At 44.1% G+C, this 12,791-nt stretch overlaps 4 protein-coding genes across 5 annotated transcripts; all 4 read left to right on the top strand.

Moving 5' to 3' along the window:
* Positions 1–261: 261 nt before the first annotated feature.
* Positions 262–2,571, top strand: LOC109524576 (gastrula zinc finger protein XlCGF26.1-like). 2 transcript variants are annotated; one of them, XR_002169981.1, is made up of 3 exons: positions 350–631; positions 1,034–2,136; positions 2,281–2,571. XR_002169981.1 is itself a non-coding variant. In XM_019884546.1 (2 exons), exons 1-2 carry the CDS (start codon positions 439–441, stop codon positions 2,068–2,070), a joined length of 1,230 nt encoding a protein of 409 aa, XP_019740105.1. In that variant the 5' UTR covers positions 262–438; the 3' UTR covers positions 2,071–2,571. The 2 variants fall into 2 exon arrangements, 1 of the variants encoding a protein (XP_019740105.1); XM_019884546.1 differs by having other exon boundaries at positions 262–631; positions 1,034–2,571.
* An 811-nt stretch (positions 2,572–3,382) lies between these two features.
* Positions 3,383–6,503, top strand: LOC109524543 (gastrula zinc finger protein XlCGF57.1-like). The gene is made up of 2 exons (XM_019884495.1): positions 3,383–3,794; positions 4,539–6,503. The coding sequence occupies exons 1-2, from the start codon at positions 3,668–3,670 to the stop codon at positions 6,260–6,262; spliced, it is 1,851 nt and encodes a 616-aa protein (XP_019740054.1). The 5' UTR covers positions 3,383–3,667; the 3' UTR covers positions 6,263–6,503.
* A 696-nt stretch (positions 6,504–7,199) lies between these two features.
* LOC109524592 (zinc finger protein OZF-like) lies at positions 7,200–9,289 on the top strand. Its single transcript, XM_019884572.1, has 2 exons — positions 7,200–7,719; positions 8,231–9,289. Exons 1-2 carry the CDS (start codon positions 7,527–7,529, stop codon positions 9,139–9,141), a joined length of 1,104 nt encoding a protein of 367 aa, XP_019740131.1. The 5' UTR covers positions 7,200–7,526; the 3' UTR covers positions 9,142–9,289.
* A 657-nt stretch (positions 9,290–9,946) lies between these two features.
* LOC109524600 (zinc finger and SCAN domain-containing protein 2-like) lies at positions 9,947–12,688 on the top strand. Its single transcript, XM_019884582.1, has 2 exons — positions 9,947–10,612; positions 11,353–12,688. The coding sequence occupies exons 1-2, from the start codon at positions 10,420–10,422 to the stop codon at positions 12,153–12,155; spliced, it is 996 nt and encodes a 331-aa protein (XP_019740141.1). The 5' UTR covers positions 9,947–10,419; the 3' UTR covers positions 12,156–12,688.
* Positions 12,689–12,791: the final 103 nt, after the last annotated feature.

Raw genomic sequence — 12,791 nt, 5'->3', positions numbered from 1 at the left:
GTGTGTGTTCTCGTGTGCGTGTGTGTGTGTGTGTGTGTGGGTGTGTGTGTGCGTGTGTCTGTGTGTCTGTCTGTCTGTCTACACGGGGGGTCGCCATTGTCCAGTGACGTCAGATTGAAGTCGGTCGGTTAGGTCATGGTCCGTTTTTTCCGACTTCGCAAATTCGATCCCGCAGTTCCGTCAAAGTCTGACTTCCCACCCTCCGGGAATTCTTCATCTGTGCTCCCGCCCCTCCTTTGAATTGTAATTACAGCATAATAGCTGAGGAGGGCAGTAATTCGCCAAGAAGCGTTTATACACTGCCGGGAATGTGAAAGAAGAAGACGAAGAAGGAGGTGGGGGGGAGAAGAAGAAGAAGAAGAAGAAGAAGAAGAAGAAAAAGTAACACTCGGAAATCAGACCACGCGATCGACACATTGTTGTGATTATCGCGTGAAAATGTGTAAAGTGGAGATGCTGAGAGCATTGTTGAATCAGCGACTAAGTGCGGCTGTCGAGGAAGTGTATGTAGTGATTGAAAGAACGATAGCCGAGTACGAGGAGGAACTTTGCCGCACGAAGAAAGAAAACGAGAGACAGCGTCAACTGCTGGACGCTGTTTTCAAGGCTCACGTGGTGTTACAAAGAACAGGTTTGTTCATTTGTTCACTCGCCATGTTTTAACTCCCGCAAAGATTTTCCTCGTGGAAACTCCAGTGTGCTTCTTTTCTTTCCATTCGTGTTTGACAAGTTAGAACGGTGATTCTCAAACTTTTTCGACGATGACAAAAAACTGGCAGTAAAAATATAACACAATTCATACAAATAACAATAAGCAACAATTTTCCCCTTTATTTTATTGCAATACAAGTGCATTAGGAAAAAAAACGTCAAAATGTGCAATTTAGTTTATCATCTAAGTGTGCGTTACAAGAAGCTTGCAGTCAATGTACTGAAGAATACTCCCTTAATGTCAACTGAAAGATTCGGAATCATTCAGAACTTGACTCTGAGCGATCCAAACCATGTGACTTTGTCCTCTTCTGTCCTGCAGACTTCAGTGATGACTTTCTTCCCCAGCCCCAAGACATGAAAGAGGAGGTAGAGCCAGAACCCTCCCGCTTTAAAAAGGAAGCTGAGGACGCCTGGATCGGTCAGGAAGAAGAGCAGCATGTTGGTCTTGAGGACGCAGAGATCAGCAAGTTGCCATTGGCTGCTGTCACGATGACGAGTGAAGATGATGAAAAAGACTGCAAAGGAGACACCGGTGAAGGCTCGGAAATACACACTTTCTTAGCTCCATTGTTGAGCAGTGAGGACACAACATCACCCCCTCCCGACTCAATCAAAAGTGATTCGAACAAGCCCGAGCAATCCTCTGAATGTGGGGAAATTTCTGGTGGCACGTGTACGCTGACTGAACACATGAGGGTTCACACGGGAGAAAAAGCATTCCGATGCTCAGATTGCGACAAAAGCTTCAAAGAGAAAAGCGCTTTAATGCGTCACAACGTGCTGCACAGCAGAGAGAAGCCCTACACCTGCTCGGTGTGTGGGGAAAAATTCTCACCGAAGTTGGATTTAGCAACGCAGGCAAGAACACACACCGGACAAAAACCTTCCACGTGTGCAGTGTGCTGCCTGCGATTAACGCAAAGGTCAGATTTGACCGCGCACGTGACAATGCACGCTGGGGAGAAGCCGTTCACCTGCTTCTTCTGCAACGGACAATTCTCTCTCAAGGCTGACTTGACCGAACATGTGACGGTACACGCAGGAGACAAACCGTATTCCTGCTATTGCTGCCAACAACGGTTTCGCACGCGTGCGGGATTTGTTTCACACATGAAAACGCACACTGCGAAGAAAGCTCTGGACGGCTCCACAGGTACGCTCGGCGCGGCGAAACGTTTCCCCTGCTCAGTGTGTGGCAAAATACTAACACGAAATTCCGATTTGAGGAGACACATGAGAAGGCACACGGGTGAAAAAGTGCTGAGTTGCAGTGTGTGCGGCCAGAGATTTTCTTACAAGTATCAGCTGGACAAGCACACGTGTGCAGGAGAGAGCAGTCAAACTGCGGAGGTTTGAAAAAAAAGCTGAAAAGTAGCCTCGCAATGTTATCATTTTCCAAAATGACATATTTCCGAAATTCTTCAACTTAACTTCCCACGCGGGGCTCTTGATTGCCCCTCAATGTTGCCATTTTACTTCTAAAACTTGAAACGGCGCAAGTAAAATTTTCATTCACATGCGTATGAGCTACAAGTAAATTTGGGGCTCCCTCGCGAGGCCGTAAGCCCGCGTGCTGGCATCTAATATTGCCCATTAGGTGGCACCGTTGCTGATCTCAAAGTTCATTTCAAGCAAATTATATTCAAAGTATTGGCTCCAGCATTAAGTCATATATGACGCTGTCATTTTTTTTTTTATCTTATTCTTTTTTATCCCTTGCGCGTGTTGCCGTCTTTATTTCGCTATTATTTTTTTAGTAGATTGTTGCCATGGATATTGAAAATATGTTCTCAAACTGTATTTGTTGTATTTACACTGCGATGTACTACTTGGTAATGTGAAATAAAAAGTGTAAGTATAAACCCCCTTTTTAATTTCATGTTGCCTTCCACTTAACATCCGGTAACGGAAGGCCATGCCCCAGCGCCATATTTAGAAACTTGCCATGATGACTCGTAATGGCTTTTGTCGCGTCACGTGACATTTGAGTAGGTTGGGCATCGAGAAGCGTTTAGTGGTGGAGAGAGAAACTGAAGATGCTGACAAAGACCACCCTGGAGGATGACAAACAGACCACCTGTTGCCCCCCCCCCCGCCCCCCATCATATAGCGACAACTCCATGTCAAACTCCTGCTGCTGTTGATGATGATGACGATTCATACTTTTCAAGTCACACTTACAATAAACAATGTGGCAAAACATTTGACAAAAAAGTCAACACTGGAAAGACACAAGAGGTATCAATTGGGTCGAAAACCCTTTAGATGCTCAATTTATGGCAAACGATTTGGTCAGACGGGACAATTCGGAACGCACGCAAGAACGCACACTGGAGAGAAACCCTTCCTCTGCTCAATTTGTGGACAGACATCATCCTCAAAGGAAAGTTTAAGATTACATGCAAGAAGACACGGTGGAGAGAAAGTCAGGAAGCGCTTATAAACGTCTTTCGTAGAGATTGCCTTGCTAGGCCCGAGTGACCACTGCTAAGGAAGTATAAAATAATCTGGGACTGAAGAAACAATCGCAATTCAGAAACAGTTCAAGTTACACATTAATACGAAGCGAAGTGATACGCCAAATAATCCAATAGGCGGCGTTAATGTACGTGAAGGTGAGTTGTCAACCACCAGTTAACTCAAACACGAAGAAGTAAAACGGAAACAACGAAGAAGACGAACAGGAAAGAAAAGTTAGCGAGACGGTGTAATTGTTTACTCCGGTTAATTTATTCCCTCGCTGTTTGTTCTTAATTCTGTGCGCGTTTCTTTTGTGCAAACGAGTTTTTCGTGGGGGGTTTTCTTCGTGGTCGCATGGACTCGCTTTAGTGCAGTTTCAGACTTCGCGAGCTAACGTAGCTGAGCTTGTTGGCAGCGAACAAAGAGAGGCCGACGTTAGCAACACGTCGCTCTGCAAAGGAGAAGGAGAAAATGATGTGATTCGCGTTTGAAAATGTGTGCAAAAAGTGTCAAAGAAGAATTCGAGGAAGAAGTTTGTCGAACCAAAGAGGAGATCGAACAACAACGTCAGCTACTGGACGCCGTTTTCGTGAAGCCTGCAGATGGATTGCACAGAGAAGGTTTGATCACTTCTTGCCATGAAATGTTTTGTCTCTTTTTAGTCTAAGTATCAAACAGGTGAAGTTTTGCGCCAAATTATTATTTTCCTTATTCCTTTCTTCAACATTTTTTCAATTATACTGAGAGGACGCGGGACAGAAACAAAACAACACGGCACCCGTTATGAAAAACAGACTAGAAAGCACAACTGATTTTGACCTTGGGCTAGAATGGCGCATATCAACAACAGTTTAAATTCCAGTGGCTGATGTCGTATATTCCAGCAAGATGCAACAGAAATGCGAAAACCACTCGGCATCCATTGCAGACTGATCATTCTGCAAGGGGGATTCTCCCATCTGCGGCCCCTTCTCAAGGTTTCTAATTTTTTTTCCCCCAAATAGAATTTTTGTCGTTTTTCCTTGTCCTCCTGGGGATTAAGGTCAGGGAATGTCGTGAATACTTGTCAACTGTGGGCATGTCAAGCACTTTGAGACTGATTGTGTTGAAGGGCTATCGAAGAAATGTGACTTGATTTGACTTTAAAGTGGGTCTTACATATTTTGTCATTTTCCACAGAAATTGAGGAGGAAACATTTGAAGGATTAAAATAAAATAAAAATATAGAATTAATACACTTCAAATGGAGCAACACCTCGCAGCGTGGATGGCAGGAAGGCACAATTGAACAATGGCGCAAACTTGACTGACTTGTCCAAATCCATGTGCCAAATGCCATGTGCTTGTCTTGTTGTGTCTTGCAGACATCAGTAAGAAAGATCTTCATTCTGAGCGGCATGAGCGTAACTTCAGGGTGGATCAGGAGGCGCTGGGGTCTCTGCATATTAAAGAGGAAGAGGAGGAGGAGGATATCACCACCGTGCCATTTATTCGGGTCATCGTGAAGAGTGAAGGTGAAGATGAAGAAGGTGACGGAGACCGTTGTGGTGGATCCCAAGCAGATAGCGACAACACCACGTCTCCTGGCACTGATGATGATGATGATGAAGAACGCTGTAAAGGTGATACAGCGTGCCGTACTGACAGAAAACGCTGGAAATGTTCTCAGTGTGAAAAAAGCTTTGGCAACAACTCCGCATTGAAAATGCACATGAGAACACACACAGCAGAGAAACCCTTTTCGTGCTCGGTGTGTGGTAAGGAATTTTCTCAAAAGGGAAATTTGATAAGACACACAAGAACGCACACACGACCCACCACACTGAAGAAACAATGCTCAGTCTGCGGTATGCGATTCCGTCAAAATTCACATTTGAGAAAGCACATGAGAACACACACGGGTGAGAATTCATTTTCCTGCTCAGTGTGCGGAAAAGAATTCTCTCGTAAGTCGGTTTTGACCACACACACGAGAACACACACCGGCGAGAAACCGTTTTCTTGTTCGGCATGCAACAAAAGTTTTAGTAGTCGCTCGTCATTTATCCGACACAAAAAAACACACACTGGTGAGAAACCGTTTGCCTGCTCACTCTGCGGTAAACAATTCTCTCAAAAGGGCAATTTGGTGAGACACGCCAGAAACCACACCGAACCAACCACTTTGAATCCACACTGCTCGGCGCCCGATGTGATAGTGAGTCAAAACGCACATTTGGAAACCCAAGTGAGAAAACCCTCTGGCAAAAAAAATGCTTCCTGTCATGTGCGTGTTAAACATTTCTCTCGTAAGTCGCTTTTGACGATACACGAGAGAACACGCACGGCAGAAAAAACATTTTCTTGTTCAGTCTGCAACAAAGGCTTCAGCGGTCGTTCGTCATTTGTCCGACACAAAAGAACGCACTCTGGTGAGAAACCCTTTCCCTGCTCGGTGTGCGGGAAACGGTTTGGAGAAAAGGCGCATTTTGTCGTACACACAAGAATACACACGGGTGAAAAACCTTTTTCTTGCCCGATCTGCAATAAACGCTTTAGTGCTTTTTCTACATTTTCCCGCCACAAACGAACACACACTGGTGACAAGCCTTTCACCTGCTCCGTGTGTGGGAAAAGATTTGCTTTGAAGACTTACTTCATGGTACACGCCAGAACACACACAGGGGAAAAACCGTTTTCTTGTTCCATTTGTCATAAACGTTTCAGTGGTCGTTCATCATTTGTACGCCACCAAAGAACACACACCGGAGACAAACCTTTTACCTGCTCGGTGTGTGGCAAAAGCTTTGCCGGAAAGAAATATTTTACGGTGCACATGAGAGCGCACGCTGGTGAGAAACCGTTTACGTGCTCAGTGTGTAACAAAAGTTTTAGTGTGCAGTCCTCATTCGTTCGCCACCAAAGAACACACACGGATGACCGGCCGTATTTGTGCTTAGTGTGCGGTATGAGATTAACTTGTCGTTCACATTTAGACAGACATATGACAACGCACACTGGTGAGAAGATGTTCAGTTGTAGTGTGTGTGATAGAAAATTCTCTCGCAAGGACAATCTGAAGACACACAAGTGTGCAGGCAAGAAATGAAGCCGCAGGACCGGCTGTCTACTTGAAGACAACATGTGCACATTTGATGAGTTGATGTTGCGACAGAGTTGATATAAGACGCTTGCTGTCCGACTTCCTCAAGGACTCTTTCGATAGTGTTGGAACTCGTGACCGTTGTTTCTGGCGCCGCTTCACAATCACTTTCAGTTCATTGACAGCTGTGTTTTATTCAAACGGTCTGTTGTGGAATTTCTGCACTGGAAAAATAAATCTGGAACAGACTTTTTGTCTTTGGTTGTCTTTATTTCAGAGGCAAAGTGTATTTCTAACCGTGCTCACATTAATTATACATTTTGAGAGCAAGTGAAAGTGCATTTAGTTATTCTGCTTGTTGCTATACGTCAATGGCATAGATGGGTGAACCTTTGTTCTAAATTGTTGTGCCACTTAGGGGAAATTTGATCATTTTCCACGGCACAATGATGGGGACACTGTTATCTCTACACCACACGTATACTGACATGTTTATTAATTTATTGAGAAGTCACAATAGTTATTTCTTATATTTCCAAGGATGTCAACATCAATGCCTTTCTGTGACGTTTTCAATCTCGCATCTCTGTTGCAACTTGCTCATGATACCCAGAAAATTAAATACGAGCGTCAAATGGGATGTTCTGGGAGTGAAATGTCCAATGAGCTCATAGTTTCATCAGCTGGCTGCAACAACGAGACTTGAAAGAGTCACAGAAACCAATGGAAATAGCCATCCTTGGAATTTTTAATAGATCCAAAACCTGTTACATTTTTATGCCATTGAGCTCCTTGTAAGAGAACAGCAAGTTGCGCAGAAAGTACCGAAAAGTTGAACAGTTAGACATGGATTAATTTAGAGTGTCAAGAGAACGTGTCAAACCAAGTTCATCTAAAGGTGCGTTTGAGCGTCATCCCGAAACTACACTCGAAACGTTGACGTTTATTTGTGGTCAGGGTCTGAAGCGTGTAACGACACCCCACACCTGACGGGGGCAGTAAAGGACGAGAGGAATGGTTTTTACTTCCGGAAGTTAAGAAACAACAACAAAGACTTCTCGGGGCTCGTAAGCAAGCGTTTTACTTTATCTGTACAGATCTGCCGTGAAGCAGAGTGAACTTGTTAGTGGCAGAATAACTCCCCTTCATGCATTTGGGAAGCTTCTCTGTCTCTTTTAATTTCATGACCTCGCCGCGAAGAGTCAGACGCGGAAGTTAGCAACGTGTCGCAAAGGGGAGATCAAGTGCGACTGTCAATTCTCGTGAGAAAATGTGTAAAGTTGATATCCTGAGAGCGTTGCTAAATCAACGACTGAGTGCGGCTGTTGAAGAAATATTTGTAGTGTTTGAAAAGACGATAGCAGAGTACGAGGAGGAACTTTGCCGAACAAAAGAGGAGAACGAGCGACAACGTCAGCTACTGGACGCGGTTTTCAAGCCTCAAGTGGAGTCCCACAATGCAGGTCTGTTCACTTCTTCCTCTCACTTGTTTCCTCGCTACTTTCTGTTCTTAATCCGCGTATCGGTGTGTATGGTGTAAATGCCGAGGAGCATTCACATGTTATTCGGCTGGAAAATTATATGTATTTACCCTCCTCGCTTCGTATCCTTCTGAAATGTCCGCATTTCTCAACCTCCTGCAAACACACACACAACACACTCTCTGCCCATAAACAGATGCTCTGATTTTGTTCTAAACTATTTAGCTGTGTAACCTGTATCTATCGTACATTCTTCACCAATTACATCCATTCATTTTCTGAACCGCTTTATCCTCACGAGGGTCTCAGGCATGCCTGGAACCCATCCCAGCCATCTTCGGGTAGTAGACGGGGTACACCCTGAACTGTTTGCCAGCCAATCGCAGTAACCAATTACACCACATTGAGAGAAAAAAAATCACTCTTTAAACTCCAGTTTGAGGGAAGCTTGACTTGACCAAACCATGTGTGTTTGTCTTCATGCTTCCTGCAGACATCCGTAAAGATGATCTTCAGCCCGAGCAGCAGGAGTGGAGCTTCAGGATGGCGCAACAGGAGCCAGAGCCCCCCCACGTTAAAGAGGAAGAGCCACTCTACGTCAAAGAAGAAGAAGAGCAGGCTTACATCACAAACTTTCCATTGGCCGGAGTCCTTGTGAACAGTGAAGATGTTGAAGACAACGAGCATGGGTCAGAGCTTTGTCCCGATCAAAATAAGAGGAACAGAGGGGCGAAGCTTCCGAGCAGCAGCTCAAGTCAACACGTGACAACAAAAGATGGAGGATCAGAAGACGACAGCCTCTTCGCTCCACTATCAGATAGCGACAATGCGGCATCGCACTCTCCCGACACTGATGGTAATGAAAACTCCAAAGGCGACATGTCATGTCACATCAACGACGCGCATATTAAATGCTCTCAGTGTGACAAAACGTTCATCAACGTGGCTACTCTGAAAAGACACATGATGATTCACAAAGGAGAGAAAACATTCCGTTGCTCATTTTGTGGTAAAACATTCAATCAGAAGGTGCATTTGATAAAACACACGAGAACGCACACAGGAGAGAAACCTTTTGCCTGCACAGTTTGCGGTATGAGACTAAGTCAAAAAGAATACTTGAAAGTGCACATGAGAACACACACTGGTGAAAAACCGTTTCCCTGCTCGGTGTGTGGGAAGAAGTTCTCTCAGAAAGCATTTTTGAAAGTACACACAAGAACACACACGGGTGAAAAACCATTTTCTTGCTTGGTCTGCAACAAAAGTTTTAGTGCGTATTCCACATGTACTCGGCACCAACGGACACACACAGGTGACAAAGTGTTTAGTTGCGCCGTGTGTGATAAGAAATTCACTCGGAAGGACAACCTTAACAAACATAAGTGCGCTGGTAAGAAATGAAGCTGCAAGGTAAACTTAAAAGAAGTGACCAACTAATGGTTACAAGAAAAGCAAAGTGGGTCATGATGCACTGCGGCGATACAGAAAAGAAAATGGCAGGCGAGCACTTCATTTGTCTGAGATACCCTGCACTTAAAACAATACGATAAGATTATTTGTTCAACGATGTATCATGGAGGGTGAGACAGCTGACATCGATCTATAAACTGTAATTAAGTGAAAGCATTTTCATTCGAATGATGAGTGAATTCCAGTGGGACCGTGAGATACGAATGATCTGGCATACAAGATTTTGGAGATAACGTTTGTATGTCTGATTTTTTGGGTCTTGAAAGTTTCTGGTTTATTTTCCAGTATTGTTATTTCTTGAGATGGTGAATGTCAAGCTTGCATTAACTGTAAATTGTAATCATCTCCTGTAAATAAAATCTTGTAAATGTGAGTATTGGGTTGATACGAGTTCCATTTTTTTTAGCAAAATGTTTATTTATCGAGGGTGCAGGGCATTTATTAAATTACTGCAATTGCAGATTACTGGCACGTCTCCAACGTATGCATCGTATCATTCCATTTCTCACCGCGGGGAACCGCATATAGAAGATTGCTTTACTGGGACTGCTGTTTTTTTTGCGACGTACCAGTCTTCCTGTCAGCTTACCAGGTTTGAAGTGTGCCGAAACGTGTTCGATTGAAAATGCCAGCAATTAAGACTCGTGAGACTCAAGCGTGTAATAACACCTCCACATCTGGTGGTGGCAGCAACGCAGTAGAATACCTCGCGTCTGCTCTGCCGGAAAAGGAAAAGAGGGCGATCTAAAACTTGATTTAGAAGCCGTATGCTGTTGAGCCAGGCCACGTGTATTTGATAGGCATTTTCATCCCGTCATTGAGAGTCATGCTTAAAATGTCTTGGGAAAATACAGTAAATCAGAGGACGTCAATACGTTTGATCTCTTTGAAGATCAATGGAGTGGGAGTGAATGCGTCATCGTCGACGTCATCGTCACTACGACAACACAAACGTCGTACAACGCTTTACGAATACAGTAAACTTGTTAGATGAGTTGGCGCGCCAACAAGCTTCGACACAGAACAGCCTGGCAGGCACAAAGCGACCATTCCAGTTAAGATGACTTATTGATTGGGTGGTACAATTTGTGCAGTCTCGCTGCACTTTGAAGCTTCTTCAGTTAGCTCCTCTTAGCTTAGCTCAGTTTAGCTTGTTAGCTGCGAACAAAGAGACGCGGAAGTGAGCGAGTGAGTCTCAAGTGTGTGAAAATGTGTAAAGTAGAAATGCTGAAGGCGTTGCTCAATCAGCGGCTAAGTGCAGCCGTCGACGAAATATTTGGAGTTTTTGCGCGAACGATAGCAGAGTACGAGGAGGAACTTTGCCGGACAAAAGAGGAGAACGTGAGACAACGTCAAATGCTGGACGCCGTTTTCAGGCCTCAAGCTGAGCTACTTGCAGCAGGTTTGTCCAGTTGTCCACACATTTGGGAGGAGGTTTGTCCAGTTGTCCGCACATTTGTGCAGGAAATTATGGAAGCCTTATTAAGTCGAACATCCGGGAACTGAAGTCGATCAGTAGTGTCCGCACTCATTCGATTAATTTAAAGGAACGCGTTTTGATGAACAAATATAAGAATAAATAACCATCAAGCCCAGATCTACCGGTCTCAGAAGTACTGATCAAATTTTACGACCTGAATTATAATGTTTGTTTTATGCCGATGTTAACTTTTGGAGCCAATCAGAATTCGGTCTCAGTGTTGCCATGTCGGTTTAATCTGCCCAGATCATTGAGAATCAATCGTATAAGGCCCATGCAATATAAATTAGCCTCCGGATGGGACTTTTTTTTAATTTTTTATATATTTTTATTTGTTATATTATGTTCTTATTTCAAATTCATCCTCCTTGATAATGTGATCATTTTTGGTCCTCTGATTAGTTTGTTTGTGCAAAACCTGTGCATCCAACTACAGCGAACGAAGCAGTGTCTGTGGCGTTCTCCACACATTGATACACATTATTATGTAACGAAACTGCTCTGCTCTGTAGTTGGCCTGGAGTTCACCAATGTAACGCAGGGGTGAGCAATTCCAAATTTTAATTTCCAGTATATGTAAGCATTCAAAGGATTATCTCTCCATAGCTGAGCAAAGCTTTACTTAACGAAACCCGATGCGTTTGTCTTTCTGTGTCCTGTAGATGTTGGTGAAGAAGCCGTTCCCTCTGCGCAGCAAGAGTGGAGCTCCACGGTGGACCAGCAGGATCCAGAGGTTGTGCATGTTAAAGAGGAAGCGGAGGAAGCTGATATCGGCAAGTTACCATCAGCTGGTGTTCCTTTCAAGAGTGAGGATGAAGAGGAGCAGTCACAACTTCTTCCCCATCAAAGTGAGCATTCAAGATGGATGCAGCCGCCAAGCAGTAACTCAAGTCAATGCGCGGCAACAGAAGGCGATGGAGGCCACCGTGGAGAATCACAGGCAGACAACTTCTTTGCTCCGCCGTCAGAACATCACGACAAAAGAACATCACACTCTCCAGGTGATGCGGCATGGCACGCTGACCACACATATTTCAAGTGCTCTCATTGTGACAAAACATTTGGCACCAAGTACACTTTGACGAGGCACATGAAAAGTCACACTGCTGGCAAAAAACACTGGAAATGCTCCCAGTGCGGGAGAACTCTTGGCGACCGGAGGAATCTGAGAAGACACATGATGGTACACACTGGAGAGAAGCCATTCATGTGCTCAATCTGCGGAAAAAGATTCTCTCAGAAGGCCAACTTGATCACGCACACGAGAACGCACACCGGCGAGAAACCGTTTTCCTGCACACTCTGCAGCAAACGCTTTGGGGATCGTTCTGCACTGATTCAACACAAGAAAACACACGCAGCGGGCAAACATTTTGCCTGCTCGGTGTACAACCCGAGTTTCGGTGTTCATTCAAATTTGGGACAACATATGAGAACACACACGGGGCAGAAACCATCTGCCTAGTGTGCGGAGAAGTTTCTCTCCAATCTGCACTTTGAGAAGATGCACCCCATATCAGGTCAAACACACAAAACAGGGTATGTTATTACAGTTTACAGTTTTTATTAGTCTACTAAACCTGTGATAGTAGATCAACCAGTAAATCATGTATATCGATATAAATAGAGTGTCGAAGTTGTGCCACAAATGCCATCAGTGTCCCATGTGTGTCGTGTTGTCAAATGACTTCAAGTCAAGTCAAGCTTTATTGTCAAATTTGCTCTGTGTGCAACATACAGCACAGATGAAATTACTTTCCTCTCTCAACCACAGTACAAACAGCAGTGCATTGAAACACACACAGCTAAAAATAAAGTCAGCAGTCCGAACTGCATAAAAATGATTCCTCGATACCGAAATGTGAAACCACAGTGAAGTTTGTGTACATCAAGTTTTGAAAATGATGCTGTTGTCTCAGTATCAGCTCAGCTGTTTTGATACAAAACTATGCTATTTTTCTTTATTAAAGCACACAATAAAAATGGTGGAAAAAATGAGTTGCACCTCAGTTCATGTCCATAGGAATACATCTTGTTTTATTGTCAGTCTACATGTGTTGCTAGTTGCTCCATCGTTTGTCTTCAAATATGCAATACTTAA

The sequence above is a fragment of the Hippocampus comes genome, unplaced genomic scaffold, assembly GCF_001891065.2.
Source record: "Hippocampus comes isolate QL1 unplaced genomic scaffold, H_comes_QL1_v1.1 scaffold21, whole genome shotgun sequence".
NCBI classification, from domain to species: domain Eukaryota; kingdom Metazoa; phylum Chordata; class Actinopteri; order Syngnathiformes; family Syngnathidae; genus Hippocampus; species Hippocampus comes.
This window is presented reverse-complemented; position numbering and strand designations above follow the sequence as displayed.

Excerpts from the sequence above, each read along its gene's own strand:
- LOC109524576 (XM_019884546.1), top strand. The coding sequence starts at position 439 with ATGTGTAAAGTGGAGATGCTGAGAGCATTGTTGAATCAGCGACTAAGT. Across the intron at positions 632-1,033 it reads CGTGGTGTTACAAAGAACAG|ACTTCAGTGATGACTTTCTT; the intron begins GTTTGTTCATTT and ends TCTGTCCTGCAG.
- LOC109524600 (XM_019884582.1), top strand. The coding sequence starts at position 10,420 with ATGTGTAAAGTAGAAATGCTGAAGGCGTTGCTCAATCAGCGGCTAAGT. Across the intron at positions 10,613-11,352 it reads AGCTGAGCTACTTGCAGCAG|ATGTTGGTGAAGAAGCCGTT; the intron begins GTTTGTCCAGTT and ends TGTGTCCTGTAG.
- LOC109524592 (XM_019884572.1), top strand. The coding sequence starts at position 7,527 with ATGTGTAAAGTTGATATCCTGAGAGCGTTGCTAAATCAACGACTGAGT. Across the intron at positions 7,720-8,230 it reads AGTGGAGTCCCACAATGCAG|ACATCCGTAAAGATGATCTT; the intron begins GTCTGTTCACTT and ends TGCTTCCTGCAG.
- LOC109524543 (XM_019884495.1), top strand. The coding sequence starts at position 3,668 with ATGTGTGCAAAAAGTGTCAAAGAAGAATTCGAGGAAGAAGTTTGTCGA. Across the intron at positions 3,795-4,538 it reads AGATGGATTGCACAGAGAAG|ACATCAGTAAGAAAGATCTT; the intron begins GTTTGATCACTT and ends TGTGTCTTGCAG.